The 22,380-nt window shown below is 40.4% G+C and overlaps 3 protein-coding genes across 4 annotated transcripts in view; 2 read left to right on the top strand and 1 right to left on the bottom strand.

Annotated features, from left to right (window-relative positions):
- Positions 1–907: 907 nt before the first annotated feature.
- On the top strand, positions 908–2,607 carry LOC116038036 (lipocalin-like). Its single transcript, XM_031282244.2, has 6 exons — positions 908–1,068; positions 1,349–1,488; positions 1,593–1,672; positions 1,759–1,872; positions 1,995–2,096; positions 2,191–2,607. Exons 1-6 carry the CDS (start codon positions 973–975, stop codon positions 2,208–2,210), a joined length of 552 nt encoding a protein of 183 aa, XP_031138104.1. The 5' UTR covers positions 908–972; the 3' UTR covers positions 2,211–2,607.
- Positions 2,608–11,593: 8,986 nt separating this feature from the next.
- On the top strand, positions 11,594–13,370 carry LOC116038035 (lipocalin-like). The gene is made up of 6 exons (XM_031282243.2): positions 11,594–11,831; positions 12,112–12,251; positions 12,356–12,435; positions 12,522–12,635; positions 12,758–12,859; positions 12,954–13,370. Exons 1-6 carry the CDS (start codon positions 11,736–11,738, stop codon positions 12,971–12,973), a joined length of 552 nt encoding a protein of 183 aa, XP_031138103.1. The 5' UTR covers positions 11,594–11,735; the 3' UTR covers positions 12,974–13,370.
- A 4,995-nt stretch (positions 13,371–18,365) lies between these two features.
- Positions 18,366–22,380, bottom strand: part of cntnap2a (contactin associated protein 2a) — a 358,406-nt gene continuing 354,391 nt past the window's right edge. For both annotated transcript variants that reach the window (XM_031282240.2, XM_031282241.2), the window contains 2 exons: positions 21,309–21,380; positions 18,366–20,969 (listed from right to left, as the gene is read on the bottom strand). In XM_031282240.2, coding sequence (XP_031138100.1) covers positions 20,770–20,969; positions 21,309–21,380 — 272 coding nt within the window. In that variant the 3' untranslated portion in view covers positions 18,366–20,769. The remainder of the gene's footprint in view (positions 20,970–21,308; positions 21,381–22,380) is intronic.

Below are 22,380 nucleotides of genomic sequence, written 5' to 3'. Positions count from 1 at the left end.
ATGATGCTTAAGTTTAGTTCTTATTGTCTATGTGGTTTGTTTATTTGAAGCTTCCAGGTACCATATGGTAAAGATGGGGACTCGAGTCTGAGACTCGGACTCGAGTCACACTTAAGTCGCACAAACAGCTGACTTCAGACTTGACTCGGACTCGACCCAAAAGACTTCAGACTTGAGCGTCGAGACTCGTCAACAACATGTTTTCATGCAATTATTGCTTTTTAAATCTAAATGTATTCATGTATTTCTATTTTCTTTTATTGGCGCATACGTTCGGGAAACGTATGACTAGCTGCATGTCCCCTGCCCTTTGCCATAATGTGCAACGTAACGCATGCCTTATGCCTTATGTGCGCACACTCACACTTAAAAATACATTGACGATGGCGACACCAAGTTCTCCATGATTTTAATATTGTACTGTATGGATGGTAGCTACAGGACATGCTTTGAATTCATAAGATTTAATAATACAGTGTTAGGGACAGATCAGATGGCCAGAGACTTGAGACTTGGACTCGAGCTCAAACACTTGAGACTTGACTTGTGAACATCTCTGCCATATGGTAAAGAAATTTGCACTCTTACAAAACAGCTGTTTTGGTAGTCCAGGCATGCCTGAGCATTTGTGATGGAGGAGGGAGAAAGGGAAGGGTGTTGAAAGAACCCTATTATGTACCCACTCTCCCTTTTTCTTTTCTTTCTTTCCTTATTCTTCCCTCATCACCTCCCCCTCTTGCATCCACACGTGCCAGTTGTGTAACCACAGCGATTTGCATGCCAGTGAGTGAAAGCCAAAAAGCTTTTGTAAAGCAAAAGATAGCAGTGGGAAGGGGGGAGGAGACAGAAGAAGGGGGAGGTGAGGGGGAGCAGGACTCTGCAGGATATAAGGAGCCTCCACTTGCCTTTTTCTTTAACTCTTCCTGATACTTCACTCACTGCTGGAGAAGACCAGAACACAAAGGAGAAGCCATGAGGAACACACTGCTGAGGATGCTGGCCGCCCTGATGTGTGTGCTGGCTGCCTGCGCCGATGTCACGCCTGTGCAAGATTTCGACCTGCAGAAGGTAAGAGAGAGGCAGAAGTATTACTACTGCAAGACAGATTGACTGCTGATATTCCAAAAATCAACAGGGAAAAGAGAAAGGAAGAGTTATCAGTATCTGTGGTTGGTTGACATATTTAATGCAATCACTTAATTGAGCAAACCTAACTTTTAAGAATAGTTTTTTTTAATGGAAGAGAGGAGTTGCTGCAGTTTACATAACCTAAAGGGTTTTTGTTTTGATTGATTCTGTGAGAAGAACATTTATCACCCTTTATTTCCCCTTGTGTCTGTCTTTTTAGATGGCAGGCAAGTGGTACGTGGTTGGCTTTGCCACTAACGCTCCGTGGTTTGTGAACCACAAGGCAGGGATGAAGATGGGCACTGCTGTTTTAGTGCCAACTGCTGGAGGAGACATGGACCTCTCTTATGCCAACCTGAAGTAAGTGTTTGCCATGTGATCATTCCTTCAAATCAAAACATCCTGATAATTCTACTGTAGACAAAAAATGACAAATAAACTGACTTCTTTTGTCTTTCTTTTAGTGCTGATGGTACCTGCTGGAGAATGACTCACCTGGCTAAGAAAACCGACACTCCTGGACGCTTCACCTTCCACAGCCAGGGTGAGTAGAGCGCACACTAACTCGCACGTGAGAGACACAAACACAAAGGTTCAACAGTATGACCTGTCTATTTCTGCTTTTAACAGTTTGGAACAATGACAACGACATGCGCATTGTTGACGTTCTGTACAATGAGTACGCTCTGGTCCACACTATCAAGACAAAGGACGGAGTGTCTGAGGTCCTCAACAAGCTTTACAGTAAGTCTGGATCAGTCACACCACAGCAGCCGGTGCTATGTCCCTGGGGGAAAGCCACTGTATGTTGAATTAGTGGATTCAGGATTTGGTGAAGGATAAAGCATCTCATTCTGTGTTTGCAGGTCGCACTACTGAGGCCAGTGCCGCCCTGCAGCAGAAGTTCACACAGTTCTCCCTGGAGACTGGCATCCTCGCTGACAACATCGCCATCTTTCCTCAAAATGGTATGTAATTTATACAGAAAACTGAAGACTTTTATATAAATGCATTTGAACTGTTTCTGAACTCTCACTGGCCGCCTTATGTGTGTTGTTACAGCGGAGTGTCCCGAGGTCTGAAGAGTCCCCTGCTTCCTATCATCCTTCACCTCTCGCTCTGTGAAGTGCCAGGCTTTCATCTCACAAGAGTCTTCCTTTCCCCCCTCACTGTGATGTCTGCATCATCACAAAACTACACCTGAGATGAATGAAATTGAAGCATAATCCCTGCTGCCTACCAAAGACCAATCCTGATCCTAGTTCAGGCCTCATTCCCCCCAACTCGCACATTAACTGTAGCTTCAGAGTGGAACAACACAGGGCTGATGGTGAAACAAAGGGACGGAATACATTAAACTGTGAAAGCTGCTAGTTTACCTTTTGCAACTGCTGATTTTCTGTTGTAATGCTCCTTTTATATCTTTTGTTCAAAATAAACTCAAAGCCAGTCAAAAATAAAAGAATGTTTCAGTGTTCAGAATTATTCCTTTTTGGTAGAAAAACAGCATTAGAAATTCAGTGAACTTCTGAATGTCAGTATCAGGTATTAGTACTGTAAATTAGGCATACGTCTCACTGCCCCCTATTGGATGAATAACAGACATCAAACTAAATCCCCAGAAGTAAAGACTGGACAGCTTTTTAAACGTACAAACTGATTATAGGGTTGATATTATAGTACTAGAACTGGATGATAGCCTAAGCCTTTACACTTCCTGTGCAGATGGACTGTAGACCCTCTCACAACAATAATAATAATAATAATAATAATAATAATAATAATAATAGCCTAATTGTGTTGCTCCTGATAGAGCTTGCAAAATCACATTGGTTAGGGCTGAAGACTACAAGTTTGAACATGACAAAAATCTGGGTGTGTGGAGTTAGAAAGGAGTAAACTTACCAGACAACTGTAGAAGGCCTATGCTCCTCATCTCTAGTTGATGCTAGCTACATTAGCCGCTACTACATACATAACACACCTGAATCTCCGACCGGGAGTTGCATTGTGGGTAATGTAGGCGCCAGGTTTTGGCCATAGGTTTTGGCAAGGAAGAAGAACGTGTGGAATGAAGAAGACGAGAAGACTGTCGTCGTCGTCATGAGTCTGACATTGAGTGCAAGGCTAAAACAGCAGCTGGTGAACTCTGGAATCCAACAGTGTGTAGATAGGCCTGTTTCACGCTCTGTTCAAAGATTACTGGAGTCTCATTTGTGTGAGTGACAAATTCAAAGAAATCAAATAGCACAACCTACCAGAGCACATCACAGCAGTTGGATTCTCATTGTTGCCTTCAGGACGTTGCTAAAACGTTATGCTCTACCTGGCTGTAAAACTAATCGTTACTTTATGTGCTTTATCCCCTCTTTTGAATGCCTTGTACTGCACAGCCTTCATTCATACCATTTCCAATATTCTTAAAACGTACCTTTGCTTGTTTCTTAGTTTTGTGATTAACACTTGTATTTATTTCTTATCGTATCTATTGTGTTGGTATCTGTTCATCTGGCTGTGATCTGCTGCAAGCAATTAGCCTTACAGGGATAAATAAAGTTGCATTAAATTGCACTGAATGCTGTTAGTGCTGTTTTTCTGAAAGAAGCTGCACTATCTGACCACAAGGGGGAAGCCAATGACCTGTCTCAGACAGACCTTTTAAGCCAATAACAATAACATTACGTCAATAAAGCTAAAGGTAGGAGCCTGAAAAAGTGAGCAGTCCATAAAATACAAATTTAAAAATGTCTGCTTCCAATGGGTTTATGAGGGCAAGAGATAGATAGATAGATAGATAGATAGATAGATAGATATTGTAATTTCTCTCAGCATGACATTAAGTTCAGACAGTTTAGCTAAAAATGCTTTATAAAGTGACCTATTACAGATGATGTGTCATGGTGTTAAATTCCTTCTGACTCAGTGTCACTTTTTTCACTTCACCCTCGTTAACTCGTTTCAATCTGCAGCATCTGAAGACTTTTTTATTAGAAACTGAAAAAAACTCTTCAGATCTACATGAATCACAATTGTGCCATATTTTTCACATTAGCGACAGGTTTGCAGCTATGAGAATTGTCTTAGAGTCATCCTTCAAAATTAATTATTTACTGCATTTCTAAGCTTCTTAATTATCTTTAAATTTCATGGCACTTAGTGAAGGGGCCAGTATACTCCGTCAGAAATGCTGACATTTTAACCGTTTTTAATGCAGCTAGAGGATTTACGTGTTTCAGAATCTCTGAAGAAGAAGAGGCTTTGGTCCAAATGAAGATTTAACACAAAGATTTATTAATAAAAATGATCTGTCAAAATACATGAATTACGCTGCAGCGGGCCTGTAAATAGTTGTTTAACCCTTAAGTTTCCACATCTATTCGCCCAGATCCCAATATGGTCCAGATGCGGCTTGCGTCCGCTCACGCCACGCCCCCGCTCACGCCACGCCCCCCGCTCACGTCACGCCCCTTATTTTCTTCGCCTTCAAAATAAAAGCCAGTTTGGGGTGGAACTATAGAATGTCAGTTCATATTGTATTGGATTCGTTTTTTTTTAATTTGCTAATACATAATACATTGAACTGCAAACAACAATCATCAGTTCATGTTGTATTGGATTAGTTTTTTTTTATTTGCTAATTTATAATACAAACAACAAAACTTCAAATATGTATTTAAAAAAAATCTATATCCGTAGTATAATTTCAATCCCTCTCACCACTGCATAGATGCTTGGAAATGTATGCATTTGACTTTGTTTTAAAGATGTGGGATCAGAAGTGGAGGAAGAAGAAGATATTGGTGACAGGAGGAAGGAAATAACAGGATTATTTGGCAGTGGGAAAGAAACAGGGGACAATGCCTTAGTTAAGGGAGTTTTTCCTCGCTACTGTCACACTAAATGCTTGCTCTTGGGGGAATTACTGGAATTGTTGGTCTTTGTAAATTATAGAATGTGGTCTAGACCTACTCTATCTGTAAAGTGTCTTGAGATAACTCTTGTTATTTTATACTATAAATAAAATTGACTTGAATGAGATAATTTGTTGCTAATAACATTTTATTCAAAAACAAAATCAAAACATATGGTATGTATGTCACAAACAGCAGATTACTTACAGTAAGGCTTAGAAGAACATGTTTGGCACAGTTAAAAGCCAACAAGTAAGAGTGTTTTTTTAAGGTGAAGTTAGAAAGAATATCAATCAATAGAGAGTCAATAGACAGAGCCTGTTAACTATAGGTCAAACACAGAAAATTGTTAAGAGTCAGGAAATAAGGGAGGACTGCCTGATTAAAACTACTTGACAAGACAAAATAAAGCAGATAGGTTTTATGCTTTGGACTAAATAATATAACTTTGGGTTTATTCTCATTCTGCTGTAAAAACGTTTCAGTCAACCAGGCTCCTGGAGATGATAATAATTGGTTAGTTTACTGTAATTATTAGGCTCCAAAGGTACATACTGTAGGTAAATCCGTACCTGTACTGGTCTATTCTTGTTTTGCACATGATAATATGTTGTGCACAACTAGGATAATAAATAAATGAAGGGGAAGGACCGAATCCTCTGATTCTGATGATTATGCACTGGTGAAATCACAGTAATAAACATAATATAATTATATTGTGATAACGTTTTGACTTATATACTAATGAGCTATAACACTATTTAGGAGAAGAGAAGTGAAGCCGGATAGGCTTCACAGCTACAGACTGTTTAGATTCAATGTTTCACCTGTTCAACATGTCTGGACTGTGGGAGGAAGGAAGGAAACCCACACGGACATGGGAGAGATCGTGACTGTACTGTAAGTAAACACAACCACATGCAAACACATGCTGCTGAACACAGAAAGACCCCCGCTGGTTTGAAACCAGAACATTCCTGCAGTAAAAGTGCTGAACACTGAGTCAACCATGAAGATGTGGATGTAAATATATGAGAGGACATGTTAGATTGACATGAATGGGGCTGGGTAGGGATTTGCCTTCTTGTAGTTTTTCTTCATCTTATTCATCTGTTCTCCATCAAACCCTCCTTATTTTGTGAGAGTAATTGTTGTGTTCCAAACAATCTTATGTAAGTATTTTAGAGTTTTTGGTACCCTGGTAATCAATGAACAATCTTTTTCACCATCTCTCTTCGGGTTGACCTCTGGTCTGAGAAGATGAACCTGTTCTTCTCTCAGGAATTCCCGTCTCTCTTAAAGTTTTCACTTATCCAAATATTTCAAAATCTACTGGATGGATTGACACAACGTTTGGTTCACACATAGCTCAGGGTGTCTCTAGGGTCATAGCAAAGTCACAGCTTATTGGAGGACACAAAAAGATGGGTGACAGCAGCTGTGTTTGTTGCATGGGTAGGTCCTGGTAATGCAACTACTGTCTGTGTGTGTTCTCCTTTTCCTGGGCTGGTCGCAATAGAGTACATTTGAGTAGAAGGCTCTCTCTAGATTGAAGCACTAAAAGAGAAAAAGAGAGTAAATAAATGCAGCAAGTACATATTAAATTATTTTTTCACACCCCTTTGTTACATAAAAAGAATAGTAATTGTATTATTTATTTGTTACATAAATCTAATTTTCCTTTTTCAGATGCTCAGAGCTATTTGTTAAAAGTTCAATGACAAAGTAAATGTCCTGGGGAGCATGTGTCAGGGTGGTACATACAAAGTAATCAGTTCTGTTTCTTCTGATGTTTAAAATACATCTGACAATGCAGTAATGATGTTGTGAAATGTCATGTAGCAATAATAATGAAGCCAGATATGCCAGACCGCATTATTATTTTTACTATTATTATATTACTCTGTGTTGCTTTTATTCAATTTGAATACATTTATTAACTTTACAACTACTATTGTGACACTGCATTTTGCTGTACTTTAATGTGTAGGTCTTAAATTTCATTCACTGTTCACCACAGTCATGAGGCGATACCAAAATTTGCAGTCAGTTATTTCAATAAAACATGAGATATTTAATATCACATTGTATGTTTTTTTTAAAAAAAAAATACCTGCATGTTTAACTGTGTTTGGCTTGTGGCCCTGTAAATGAGGGACCAAGGTGAGCGGACGGGGGCGTGGCGTGAGCGGCCGCAAGCCGCAGCTGGACCCTTCTCCCCGATCCCCGTCTCTCTACCGGCTTTATTCCTCTCGCCCCAGGGGCGGTTACTTTTCACTCTCGTGAGTAAAAACCATCCTTATTGGCTCTTCGTTGGCATGGTGACATGTTGGACGAATCTCGTTGGTTTCTTCGCTGTCCAATGAGGAAGGACATGCTCTAAACTCTGCCCCCTTAGGGTCATTTTCGGCCACAAATCAACAGATTCTTGCATACAGATGTGAAATATTTACAAGTTTACAGGAATTACCATTCTATTGTCCTAACCTAGTCTAGGACACCAGGGGGTAGGAGACAGAAAGTTTCTTCCTGCTGTATAGGAGGCGGTTTCTTTTGCATGTTAATTGTTGGGTTTTAATCCTATCTCACTTGAAAAGACAGGTGAAGAAAGGTAATTAGTATGAGACAGAGTGTGAGAATTACAACAGCATGATGGAATTTAAATCTTAATAGTCATTGGATTCAATCATATTTTCCTAACCCGGCTGCAGCATACAATTTAATAAAATAAAAACATAGAAATACATGGTTATTAAAAATCAGCAATATTTAAACTTTATTTAACTCAACACTAACTAAGAATAGGCTAACGTTAGCTGCTGTCGAGTATAGTGGTAACTAGCGTCACGTGCAGCGGTGTTTGTGTTGCCTGTAGGCTATCGTCTGTTTCAGAGCATCAGAGAGAAGCGCAGACATATCAGTGGCACCAGATTTCGGTAGCCAGGGTTGGCAGGAAGAAGATTTTTACAAGTAAATGTTCCAATCAATGATCCAGGCAGCACATTCTCGTCTCCCTCCTTCATTTTACAGTTGAATGGTGGCTAGAACGGCTCCGGGTCAAACGTCAATATGGAATGGATTAACTGGCACTCAACCATGAGGCGACGATGATGTACAAAATCATTCATGTAACAGGGTGTCCTGGCAGCAATTTGACTAAACAGACACACAGAAAGCAAATTCACAACTAAATAACAAAGTTGGCAGCTGGTTTCAACTGGAACACAACGTTAAAGAACTAAAAAGTGTGAGATGTAAAAGGCTTACAAAAAAGGGACAGAGGTAAATGGAGCAGCTGACAAATTTTGCAAATACAGCTTTTTATTTAGTCACAATGACCTGCCGACACTTTGAAATGCTACTTTCAAACAAGAAAGGTTTTTTGGAAACATCAAATGATTGTCAATTCTTTAGCTGTCAGTGTAGCTCGCAGGCCTAAGGTACAGTATATGGAGTATTTTTACAGGTCACTGCACACTGCAGTACATTCAGAATGGTGCCCATGCTCTGTAGTGCTCCAGACTTATTTCATGCATTTTATCCTATTCAGTGTAACTGATGGTTCACGGGCTCAGTGCATTACATCTAAATCCTCCTTTCACTTTCACAGCTGCAGTTCGGCTGTGTGCCGAATGACAAAATATGTATTTTCTTGCTCTGCTCCTTTGTAATATGTGTGTATTGCTCTGTAATTATTGTGTGTCTAAGCTGTAGTTTCTGCAGCAATGCCAACGAGAGAGATTACAGTACAGTAATTGTATCAGAATTAAGTGATTTGATTATGATCGTTAGACAGATATTTATTGATCCCAAAAATGGGAAATTACAGGTTAATGGCATTGATAAAATTGTGCTGCTGTTGATGAGGTACAGTGGGGAGAACAAGTATTTGATACACTGCCGATTTTGCAGGTTTTCCTACTTACAAAGCATGTAGAAGTCTGTAATTTTTATCATAGGTACTCTTCAACTGTGAGTGACGGAATCTAAAACAAAAATCCAGAAAATCACATTGTGTGATTTTTAAGAAATTAATTTGCATTTTATTGCATGACATAAGAATTTGATACATCAGAAAAGCAGAACTTAATATTTGGTACAGAAACCTTTGTTTGCAATTACAGAGATCATACATTTCCTGTAGTTCTTGACCAGGTTTGCACACACTGCAGCAGGGATTTTGGCCCACTCCTCCATACATACCTTCTCCAGATCCTTCAGGTTTCGGGGCTGTCGCTGGGCAATACGGATTTTCAGCTCCCTCCAAAGATTTTCTATTGGGTTCAGGTCTGGAGACTGGCTAGGCCACTACAGGACCTTGAGATGCTTCTTACGGAGCCACTCCTTAGTTGCCCTGGCTGTGTGTTTTGGGTCGTTGTCATGCTGGAAGACCCAGCCACGACCCATCTTCAATGCTCTTACTGAGGGAAGGAGGTTGTTGGCCAAGATCTCGCCACATCCATCCTCCCCTCAATACGGTGCAGTCGTCCTGTCCCCTTTGCAGAAAAGCATCCCAAAGGATGAAGTTTCCACCTCCATGCTTTACGGTTGGGATGATGTTCTTGGGGTTGTACTCATCCTTCTTCTTCCTCCAAACCTAGTTGCTCCAGAGGTGTGCAACCTCTGACATATGTAGCAATTGTAAGTCGCTTTGGATAAAAGCGTCAGCTAAATGAAATGTAATGTAATGTAACACGGCAAGTGGAGTTTAGACCAAAAAGCTCTATTTTTGTCTCATCAGATCACATGACCTTCTCCCATTCCTCCTCATTGGCAAACTTCAGACAGGCCTGGACATGCGCCGGCTTGAGCAGGGGGACCTTGTGTGCACTGCAGGATTTGAATTCATGACGGCGTAGTGTGTTACTAATGGTTTTCTTTGAGACTGTGGTCCCAGCTCTCTTCAGGTCATTGACCAGGTCCTGCCGTGTAGTTCCGGAACGAGGGAGATTGACCGTCATCTTGAACTTATTCCATTTTCTAATAATTGCGCCAACAGTTGTGCCTTCTCACCAAGCTGCTTGCCTATTGTCCTGTAGCCCATCCCAGCCTTGTGCAGGTCTACAATTTTATCCCTGATGTCCTTACACAGCTCTCTGGTCTTGGCCATTGTGGAGAGGTTGGAGTCTGTTTGAGTGTGTGGACAGGTGTCTTTTATACAGGTAACGAGTTCAAACAGGTGCAGTTAATACAGGTAATGAGTGGAGAACAGGACGTCTTTCAGGACGTTTCATCTGCACGGCCTATTTCTCGCTTAAAATGTTTTCAGAAACACGTTTCGGTGAATTATTTTAGTACAATATGAGATCGTATTCTGAACAAGCCGCCATGACAGTCTGGCTGTGAATTTCTGTAGAAAAAAGAACCACGTGATGCATTTGTTCAATCAGCTGCCGGTTTTCATTTTCTGGGAAATAATCAGACTGTTAATGGAAACAATACAGAGCAGCGCCGCCTGCTGCTATGGAGACGTATTACGTTTCACGCACGCGCAGAGCGTACGCTCAAGTCGGCGTCGCCTCAGTGTGTTCTGAGGCATTTTTTGGACCTCGGGGACCCGACTGATCAGTCCGACTGGCTTTTCTGCCGACGGTCGGCCCGTCTGGTTGGTGTGTCAGGGCCTTAACACTGCCCCAAGCTCCAGCTGGCACCTCTGTGTCTGCATGTCTGTGTTACATAACCAGCCGATTGCAAGCCGGTGCCTGTCTCGTCTCTTATGGAACTCTGATAAGGCCATCAACACATTTTTGCATAGAATTTACAGCTGATCAGCACATTACATATTACACAATGTAGATAATACACAAAACAGTCATGGATTTAGGGGATATTACCAGTATTTACCACATAAAGCAGAGATGCAACATTTAATGTCTAACAAAAGGACAGTTTTTCCAACTTTTCTACTCACTGTCTTTGTTACAAACTTAAAAAGACATCTCCCTTAATTTATTATGTTTCAAAGGTTTATGAAACTATTAAATGAACTGCAAAGAACAATCAAATCACTATGAGCAACACTGGCAGAGCTTTTTATGAGAAATAGTAAAGAGGTTCTCACTGTGGTGTTCTTAAATATCACAGCCTCAATATATCTGGCAATGCAATTTGCTGCAAGATAATGTCTATTTACTACATTTGGTTTATTATTATATCTAGAAATTTCTCATTTCTTATTTCAGGTGGATTATGTTGGCTCATAGAGTTGATTTCAGCCCTCTTTCAATGATGTAGTTTAGTTCTTATTGTCTATGTGGTTTGTTTATTTGAAGCTTCCAGGTACCATATGGTAAAGAAATTTGCACTCTTACAAAACAGCTGTTTTGGTAGTCCAGGCATGCCTGAGCATTTGTGATGGAGGCGGGAGAAAGGGAAGGGTGTGTGTAGGAACCATATTATGTACCCACTCTCCCTTTTTCTTTTCTTTCTTTCCTTATTCTTCCCTCATCACCTCCCCCTCTTGCATCCACACGTGCCAGTTGTGTAACCACAGCGATTTGCATGCCAGTGAGTGAAAGCCAAAAAGCTTTTGTAAAGCAAAAGATAGCAGTGGGAAGGGGGGAGGAGACAGAAGAAGGGGGAGGTGAGGGGGAGCAGGACTCTGCAGGATATAAGGAGCCTCCACTTGCCTTTTTCTTTAACTCTTCCTGATACTTCACTCACTGCTGGAGAAGACCAGAACACAAAGGAGAAGCCATGAGGAACACACTGCTGAGGATGCTGGCCGCCCTGATGTGTGTGCTGGCTGCCTGCGCCGATGTCACGCCTGTGCAAGACTTCGACCTGCAGAAGGTAAGAGAGAGGCAGAAGTATTACTACTGCAAGACAGATTGACTGCTGATATTCCAAAAATCAACAGGGAAAAGAGAAAGGAAGAGTTATCAGTATCTGTGGTTGGTTGACATATTTAATGCAATCACTTAATTGAGCAAACCTAACTTTTAAGAATAGTTTTTTTTAATGGAAGAGAGGAGTTGCTGCAGTTTACATAACCTAAAGGGTTTTTGTTTTGATTGATTCTGTGAGAAGAACATTTATCACCCTTTATTTCCCCTTGTGTCTGTCTTTTTAGATGGCAGGCAAGTGGTACGTGGTTGGCTTTGCCACTAACGCTCCGTGGTTTGTGAACCACAAGGCAGGGATGAAGATGGGCACTGCTGTTTTAGTGCCAACTGCTGGAGGAGACATGGACCTCTCTTATGCCAACCTGAAGTAAGTGTTTGCCATGTGATCATTCCTTCAAATCAAAACATCCTGATAATTCTACTGTAGACAAAAAATGACAAATAAACTGACTTCTTTTGTCTTTCTTTTAGTGCTGATGGTACCTGCTGGAGAATGACTCACCTGGCTAAGAAAACCGACACTCCTGGACGCTTCACCTTCCACAGCCAGGGTGAGTAGAGCGCACACTAACTCGCACGTGAGAGACACAAACACAAAGGTTCAACAGTATGACCTGTCTATTTCTGCTTTTAACAGTTTGGAACAATGACAACGACATGCGCATTGTTGACGTTCTGTACAATGAGTACGCTCTGGTCCACACTATCAAGACAAAGGACGGAGTGTCTGAGGTCCTCAACAAGCTTTACAGTAAGTCTGGATCAGTCACACCACAGCAGCCGGTGCTATGTCCCTGGGGGAAAGCCACTGTATGTTGAATTAGTGGATTCAGGATTTGGTGAAGGATAAAGCATCTCATTCTGTGTTTGCAGGTCGCACTACTGAGGCCAGTGCCGCCCTGCAGCAGAAGTTCACACAGTTCTCCCTGGAGACTGGCATCCTCGCTGACAACATCGCCATCTTTCCTCAAAATGGTATGTAATTTATACAGAAAACTGAAGACTTTTATATAAATGCATTTGAACTGTTTCTGAACTCTCACTGGCCGCCTTATGTGTGTTGTTACAGCGGAGTGTCCCGAGGTCTGAAGAGTCCCCTGCTTCCTATCATCCTTCACCTCTCGCTCTGTGAAGTGCCAGGCTTTCATCTCACAAGAGTCTTCCTTTCCCCCTTCACTGTGATGTCTGCATCATCACAAAACTACACCTGAGATGAATGAAATTGAAGCATAATCCCTGCTGCCTACCAAAGACCAATCCTGATCCTAGTTCAGGCCTCATTCCCCCCAACTCGCACATTAACTGTAGCTTCAGAGTGGAACAACACAGGGCTGATGGTGAAACAAAGGGACGGAATACATTAAACTGTGAAAGCTGCTAGTTTACCTTTTGCAACTGCTGATTTTCTGTTGTAATGCTCCTTTTATATCTTTTGTTCAAAATAAACTCAAAGCCAGTCAAAAATAAAAGAATGTTTCAGTGTTCAGAATTATTCCTTTTTGGTAGAAAAACAGCATTAGAAATTCAGTGAACTTCTGAATGTCAGTATCAGGTATTAGTACTGTAAATTAGGCATACGTCTCACTGCCCCCTATTGGATGAATAACAGACATCAAACTAAATCCCCAGAAGTAAAGACTGGACAGCTTTTTAAACGTACAAACTGATTATAGGGTTGATATTATAGTACTAGAACTGGATGATAGCCTAAGCCTTTACACTTCCTGTGCAGATGGACTGTAGACCCTCTCACAACAATAATAATAATAATAATAATAATAATAATAATAATAATAGCCTAATTGTGTTGCTCCTGATAGAGCTTGCAAAATCACATTGGTTAGGGCTGAAGACTACAAGTTTGAACATGACAAAAATCTGGGTGTGTGGAGTTAGAAAGGAGTAAACTTACCAGACATCTGTAGAAGGCCTATGCTCCTCATCTCTAGTTGATGCTAGCTACATTAGCCGCTACTACATACATAACACACCTGAATCTCCGACCGGGAGTTGCATTGTGGGTAATGTAGGCGCCAGGTTTTGGCCATAGGTTTTGGCAAGGAAGAAGAACGTGTGGAATGAAGAAGACGAGAAGACTGTCGTCGTCGTCATGAGTCTGACATTGAGTGCAAGGCTAAAACAGCAGCTGGTGAACTCTGGAATCCAACAGTGTGTAGATAGGCCTGTTTCACGCTCTGTTCAAAGATTACTGGAGTCTCATTTGTGTGAGTGACAAATTCAAAGAAATCAAATAGCACAACCTACCAGAGCACATCACAGCAGTTGGATTCTCATTGTTGCCTTCAGGACGTTGCTAAAACGTTATGCTCTACCTGGCTGTAAAACTAATCGTTACTTTATGTGCTTTATCCCCTCTTTTGAATGCCTTGTACTGCACAGCCTTCATTCATACCATTTCCAATATTCTTAAAACGTACCTTTGCTTGTTTCTTAGTTTTGTGATTAACACTTGTATTTATTTCTTATCGTATCTATTGTGTTGGTATCTGTTCATCTGGCTGTGATCTGCGGCAAGCAATTAGCCTTACAGGGATAAATAAAGTTGCATTACAGTTTTTTTCAATTGCTTAAGCACAATTTTGAAAACAGGGACCGTTTTTTTCAAAACACTACACACAATTAGCACAACCACACACACAATTAGCAGAACACCTAGCTCAGACCCTTTGCAAAATGAAACACTGCAAAAACTATACACTAATTTATAAAAAACATATTTTGTTACCATATGAAACACACACGTTTCATTTGACTTAATTAAGTTTGGACCAGATACACACTGCTGTTGCTAACCTAAAACACTTTTAGCAATTCTACTTCTCAGTGATTAGAGTAGGGTTATATCAGCTAAATTGGGCCACTTTTTGGTAAATCGTTTGGGACAATAATACAATACCATATATGCCTTTTCCATGTGTTTTTATGATTAATAATGACTGTTTTTGATAATTTTGTGTTGAAATTATGTAATAAAATATAATTATTTAGGCCCTACAGTTCTTGAAACATCAGCTGTGCCAACTTTTTTTGCATGAGCAGTTTCAGGTAAAATGGGCCAGTCAAACTGCAAAGGGAAATAGTAATTTATCATCAATTTTAATTTTAAAACACAGTTGCTTAAACAGCCACATAACATTTAAACTGCATTAAACAAACACATTCATGTGCCATTAAAAAAAAAAACATTTTGGGTGCAAACCCACATATTCAAATGTGCAATTAAAAAAAGTCCATTTTGGAACAGCATAGATCAGTGAACTGATGTCAGTGGTGTGTGTGTGTGTGTGTGTGTGTGTGTGTGTGTGTGTGTGTGTGTGTGTGTGTGTGTGTGTGTATGCTGCCCTGCCTGTGTGTGTGTGTGTGTGTGTGTGTGTGTGTACACACATACGTACACATACACACACATCCTTCCTCCTCTCACTTCCTCTGTCTTTCTTTCTCCCTCTTTCCTCTCCTCTCGCTTCCTTCTCGTTTGCCATACTCACTTTAAATAAAATATCTACTACCATTATTACTGTTGGGGGGGTCATGGTGAGTGTGTTTGTGTGTGTGTGTGTGTGTGTGTGTGTGTGTGTGTGTGTGTACGCACGTACATACATATACACACACACACACACCCTCACATACACACTCACACACACACACACACACACACACTCAAACACATGTGTATGTGTGTTTGTGAGTAACACAGATGATGGCCCATTTTAGCTGAAACCATGTTGCCCATTTTACCTCAGTGGGTTAAGGTAAATTAGGCCGCCAAGAAAAACATCACTTTTTCAAAAAATATGTTCATATACCAAACTAACAACATTATTTCTGACTGATGCCATCAAGACAGATATTATGCATATTTTTTTATGTGCATGTTTTTTTTTTTTTTTTATAGATTTATCATCCTTATAATAGTTTAGTTAGATTTGGTATGCCAGGCTACTTACCATGCAGCTTTCTGGTGCAGTCTTGATTTGAATTATTCCCCCAGCCCACCATAGCAACCATAAACCAATCAAATGACCTGTTACTTGTCAAGCACAGTTATGACAACAGTTTGAAATCCTTTGCAGTCATTGGCTCTAAATTCCAGAGGGGCTGGGACCCCCAAACCTTAAATGGCCCATTTTACCTGATGGCCCATTTTACCTGATATCACCCATTGTAAATGAACTACACAGAGAAAGTGTTAATTTACAATAAGTTCACCAAACACTACACAAGACCAATTCTGCAGACTGAGGAAAATATAATTTATTTCTCTCTATATACCCAAATCAGTCAACATGTTGACATGGAGAATCAACAACAAAACATGTACCAGTTTTCATGCTACTACAGTAGTGTGCATAACACTGTTAGCGCCGCAAACAACAGACAAACATAAAATACGGTATCCAGTACAGGTTACAATCACAGAAAAAACAACAACAAACTTTTTCAACAAAAATTACAGAAAATACTAGACATTATCTCTTCGCCTAGCTGGATCTGGCCAGAAAATTTCATCAACATTACAGGCAATATCCTCATTGGCAAGACAACCGTCTTGAATGTCGAATCGATCCTTGCACAGCTGCGTCATCGACTTGGTCACAGGCGTCCTCCATGGCCTCAATGAGAGGTACCTGAGCCTGGGGCCGGAGATCGTAAACCCTCGCGTGAATATAGACCCCCTTCCTCCTTGTCGTTCTTGACCCTCAATCCTATGTAGAAAATAATACATGTAACCTACTGTAAAATGTCACAGGGAGGGGTATCAAAAGTGCTGATATGGTGCATACAATGAGCAGCTGATTACTGTAACTGTAGACAGATTTTCTTTTACCTGTTTCCTTGTTGAAATGTCCTTATGACAGATGCCACTGTATATCTACTAAGATTTGGCTGAACTCTTAGTCCAGCCTCCCTCAGTGTCAATCCGTGGTTCACAACATGGTCCACTAGTGTTGCGCGACTTTCATTTGATAAATTTGGTCCTCTTCTTCTTTGAGCATATTCTCCGGCTTCAGGTCTTCCTCTCCCTTTCCCTCTTCCTCTACCTCTTCCTCTTCCTCTACCTCCACCTCGGCCTCTACCTCTGGCTGGGCCTTTTCCTCTTCCTCTACCTCCTTCTCCTCCTCTGTGGATTCCCCCTCTCACTCTCAGTCTTCTTCTGACTCCTTCCATTTTGGTTGAAGGCAGGTGAACTTACCTGCTGCATTTTATATAGTGCTTAAACCTGATTGGTGTGTCTACAATTAAGCAATCATGTGTTTACGTACCTGGTGGCTGTGTTTAACCAATTGGTTCATGGGTGTGTTCATTTGAAAGCCTTTGTTTTGAAATTGCAAGGAAATGACATCATGATAAATTTCTGTGTCAAATGCATACAAGTGTGTTTAGTGTTTTGCAAATCACTGTGTGTAATGTTTTGCAAAAAGTGTGAAGCTGACAATGTGCTTACAGTTGTGCAAATCTAGGCCAGTGTTTTGCTCCTTGAGTGTAAGGTTTTGCTAATTGTGGGAAAGTTTTAAATTTAGTGTGTAAGCAATTGAAAAAACTGTAAATTGCACTGAATGCTGTTAGTGCTGTTTTTCTGAAAGAAGCTGCACTATCTGACCACAAGGGGGAAGCCAATGACCTGTCTCAGACAGACCTTTTAAGCCAATAACAATAACATCACGTCAATAAAGCTAAAGGTAGGAGCCTGAAAAAGTGAGCAGTCCATAAAATACAAATTTAAAAATGTCTGCTTCCAATGGGTTTATGAGGGCAAGAGATAGATAGATAGATAGATAGATAGATAGATAGATAGATAGATATTGTAATTTCTCTCAGCATGTGAGATATGGAGCAAAGGGCTGACATTAAGTTCAGACAGTTTAGCTAAAAATGCTTTATAAAGTGACCTATTACAGATGATGTGTCATGGTGTTAAATTCCTTCTGACTCAGTGTCATTCTTTTTTTTCACTTCACCCTCGTTAACTCATTTCAATCTGCAGCATCTGAAGACTTTTTTTATTAGAAACTGAAAAAAACTCTTCAGATCTACATGAATCACAATTGTGCCATATTTTTCACATTAGCGACAGGTTTGCAGCTATGGGAATTGTCTTAGAGTCATCCTTCAAAATTAATTATTTACTGCATCTCTAAGCTTCTTAATTATCTTTATTTTTCATGGCACTTAGTGAAGGGGCCAGTATACTCCGTCAGAAATGCTCATGGAGTATACTGTTCAGGGGTGAAATGGAGCAAGTGGGATGGGGAGTGGTGACATGTAGCTGTAGGTCACAAGTCAGATTTAAAGGCCTGATGTCATGATCATTTCATGGTAGGCCTATAAGGTCCAAGATGTCCCATGAATGTCTTTTACCCCTCATGTGACATGTGCTCCATAATGCTGTAATTCATAATGCTAATCTGAAGATGTCTACATGTCGACATGAAAGCGATGCATAGAAAAAGACTATTAAAGATATTAAAGATCAAACACTCTTTATTGAACTAAATAGAACTGAAAGCAAAACATATGGGTTATGTCTGTTGGAGCTGATAATCCATTATCATCGTTACGTTCAAACCACATATCAAGGGCATGTGTGCGTTTTTATGTATATTCTGAGTAATATAATTATATTTAAAAAAAAGGACAAGTCACCGGGTTTCCCTAATGGGTGTGATGTTTGTGTACAGAGAAAGTCTTCCTTGAGGCCGCGGATGCAGTAGAAGGCAGGCTGAGTTCACCAGCTTTCCTAATGCCTCTGATGAAGTGATCTACAGTTAGCACTCAACCATGAGGTGACGATGATGTACAAAATCATTCATGTAACAGGGTGCCCTGGCAGCAATTTGACTAAACAGACACACAGAAAGCAAATCCACAACTAAATAACAAAGTTGGCAGCTGGTTTCAACTGGAACACAATGTTCTGTAAATGCTACAGTAAGGTAAACACACGCAGTGATGACAGGAAAAACAACATAAAAAAAATATAAAGAAAAAATATAAACTGTACATCTTGTATGTTGGACAACAGTGGCACTGTTAGAGTAAAGCTCAATTCATTGTTGACAAAGCAGCAGCCTCCTCATTCTGAAATCTTGTAATTGAATGAAGAACCTTGACTCATGCTCTATCGAACATGCGTGTTTGCGTGTGTATGTGCGTCACAGAGGGTAGGCGTAAACCTCTCGTGTATTGTATAGCGTGCAGCTCTCCTACATGCCAATGTACCTTTGTTCTGCTGCTGCATAAGATCCTAAACAGCTATGCCTGGAAATGTCAGACTTGTTTAGGATTTGAGAGAAACTCAGCCAAGCATTCTGAATTCCAAACCAATCTTCAACCAATTTTTGAGTGGTGCTGTGTTCAATTAACCATGGTTAATTGAACACAGCACCACTCAAATCAGGAAAGATAAAGACATTCGAAAACTGTGATTACTAAGAATTCATGCAGCAGCAGCAGCAAGTTATTGTAATAAGTTTGTGTTAATTGGTCTGGGGCAAGGCGCAATGGCTCAACACCTTGAAGGCACACAACAGACTAAAAAGCCAATCCTCATGTTAACCTTTCCCAGTTCTTGAACAAATATTAGGGGTCAATGATTTTTTTGTGTTTTATACTGCTTCGACCACAGTGTATGGTGTTTAGTTCATCATTAGAAGTCATTAAGTGTCAGACAAGTTGTTCGATCTCATCTGTGTGACTGTCCTAACTGTCTTTTCTGGCACTCCTTTTGTTCAAAATAACAAGTAATATTCATCTGACCTACACATATACACACAGATGCATGTACACACTGCAAACCCACAGCTAACATCAGTTTAAGATGTAAAAATTCACTTCACCTCAACTCAAAAGTCAAAACATTTAACGCAAAAATCGGAGCCAATCGGTACATGACGTAAGACTCAAGTGTTTGGCAAAGAAACAAACAGATTGCTAAAGTCTGAATAAGTAAAGGCTCATGGTTTCACCCGTTCCAAATAAAAAGAAAGCTGCCGTGCTGCTGAGCTAAACCAACCATGGCGTGTCATGATTTCCCATCATGCTCTGAGAAACCCCTCTCTGCTCTTCCTCAGAAAGGAATGTCCCATACAATCGAATGTCATAAGATTTTAACATAAAACTCTATATTTAATACATATATATATATATATAATGTAATGGACAGACATATGATATTGTTGTAATATAGATCTGCCATTTCTCATTAGTGTTAATGTAATGGACTCTGAATAAATCTTTTGGAGAAAAAGAAAAAATAACACAAAATATTGTATTTACAAAGTGAGTTTTGGCATCTATATTGGACTCTATATTACCACAGTATAAGTGGAATGCCATTTGACGGATATGAGTGTTGACAGACTGGTACAACTACAGCCTGATAAAAAAAATAAGGGTTTGGCATGTTGATTTGATCATTTTTGATAAAAGATTTTTGTTAAAAAATAAAATCAAAATGCAACAGAGAGACTGGCAATAAATCTGTGCTATCACACGACCCAGTAAGTATAATTATTTGTCATATACAGTATTCAAAGGACTCCTGAAAACTCCCAAGTACGATACAAAGAAGGACAAACCGGTTAGTATGTACATGTACAGTCTCTTACAGCCGTGCTCCGCTGCATAACTGTCCCTCTTCTCTTTCTAATACTCTGGATATATAAAAAACATAAACAAAGAAAAAAACAAAGATCTTTGTACACGTCTTTCCCACATCCCCGCCCTCTCTGGGAGATTAGTGTCCTATTGAATGGCCTTTCCTTCCATCTCTCCCGGGATTGGTCATTGAATTAAGCCTCCTCCGTCTCTGTGGCACCTGGTGGTCTGACGCATCACTTCCACTCTCAAAGTCCCACCACTGGCTGTTAGATGAACCACTCCTTCTTTGATTCGTCAATGGTTTCTGGGTTGTCGGTGCCGATGATGGCTGTGTCTGCCGATTCTCCAGCGGACTCCGCGCTGCCCTTGGCCTCGTTGGTGTGGTAGGTGCCTTTGTGACGGAACATGTAGCGGATCAGGAACACCAGAGTACATAAGATGGTGAAGATCACCACCGCAATGACACCTGCAGAGGACACAGACATCATGTGCACAACAACAAGCGTTATTGTGTATTTTCAATGCTAGTGCTTTGTTTCGACCAACTGACCAACTTTAAAAGTAATGCTGAAACAATTAGTTGATTAATTTGTCGATTGACAGAAAATGCATCAGATAAACCGTTTGAGTGAAGTTATAACCAAAAAATGCCAAACATTTCTTGGTTCCAGCTTCTGAAATGTGAGGATCGGTTGTTTTTTGAATATGAGTTTACTGAATATTTTTGGGGTTTAGATTGTTGGTGGGACAAAAACATTGATTTAAACGTGATATGGCAACTGCTTTCAGAATTGACGTTCTTTACCTCCAATGATGGCCGAGTCTCTGTTGACTCCATCAGGAATCACTCTCTCCTCATTGAAGGGGAACTCTGCATCTGAGCAAAGAAAGAAAGAAAAAAATTAAACCGTACTTTCACACATAAAGGGACGAAAAGAATGTCTAAGATGTGTTATGTTCATTCTTGCAATATAACTAACTTGAATGGCTTCACTAGACCAATTTGTGGCTGATTTTTGTCTGTAATTCCTATTTAAAAACGCACACAAACACATGCGTAAAAGCATGGAAAGAGCTGCAGATGATGTATAATCAAGCCTTACTGCACACAACAACCTGCATAAACACACAGACTCACACAAAACTGCATCACCCTGCAATGAGCTGTCAGCTATTTCTGCTGCTGACTGCGTAGTTCTCGAGGGAAGGAAAGAGCATGAGTAAGACGGAGAAGAGGAGGCTGAGGTGGGAAAAAGGGGTGAAGCAACAGAAGGGAGGAGAGCAGCCAGACTCATTATATCTGTCAGCTGCCTGAATGAGAAAGATAAGAGACAAGGGCAGAGAGCAGAGCGCCGAGGCGAGGACCAATAAAGTAAATGGAAGTTAGGAGGATGGAAATGAAAAAGAAAAAAAAAAAAAAAGAATAAAAACAATCAATAAGAAGAGAGACAAAGATCATGGTGGATTGAAGGAGGGTTGGATGAATTATAGATTAGGTCCATCTAGAGAAAATGTAAAGCAAAAAAAATAGCAACCCTTTCTGTGGAAAGATGGTGGAGAGCTGCTGACTGTGAGTTTGGACCTGGAGTCCAGATCAATGGACTGGATCGATCTCAGATAGCTCAACGTTCCCAAAGGCACAGTTGGCACCAAGCCTGAGGAATACGGCTGCATCCAGAATAATGACACTCTGAAATACTAAACACTGATGTGGAATGCAACCTTAGACGCAGGAGTGCTGAGGTATGTGCGTGTGTGTGTGTGTGTGTACATGGATGTGTTTACATGTTCAAGCTAGAGGTAGAGTTAGAGTATGTAAGTAGGGAAGGGATCAGTTGCCGAGCTTGTATGTGCATGTGCGTTTTTACTTCACTTAA

The sequence above is a fragment of the Sander lucioperca genome, chromosome 1 (assembly GCF_008315115.2).
Source record: "Sander lucioperca isolate FBNREF2018 chromosome 1, SLUC_FBN_1.2, whole genome shotgun sequence".
Lineage (NCBI taxonomy): Eukaryota > Metazoa > Chordata > Actinopteri > Perciformes > Percidae > Sander > Sander lucioperca.
The sequence above is the reverse complement of the archived record's forward strand: the minus strand, read 5'-3'. Positions and strand labels throughout refer to the sequence as shown.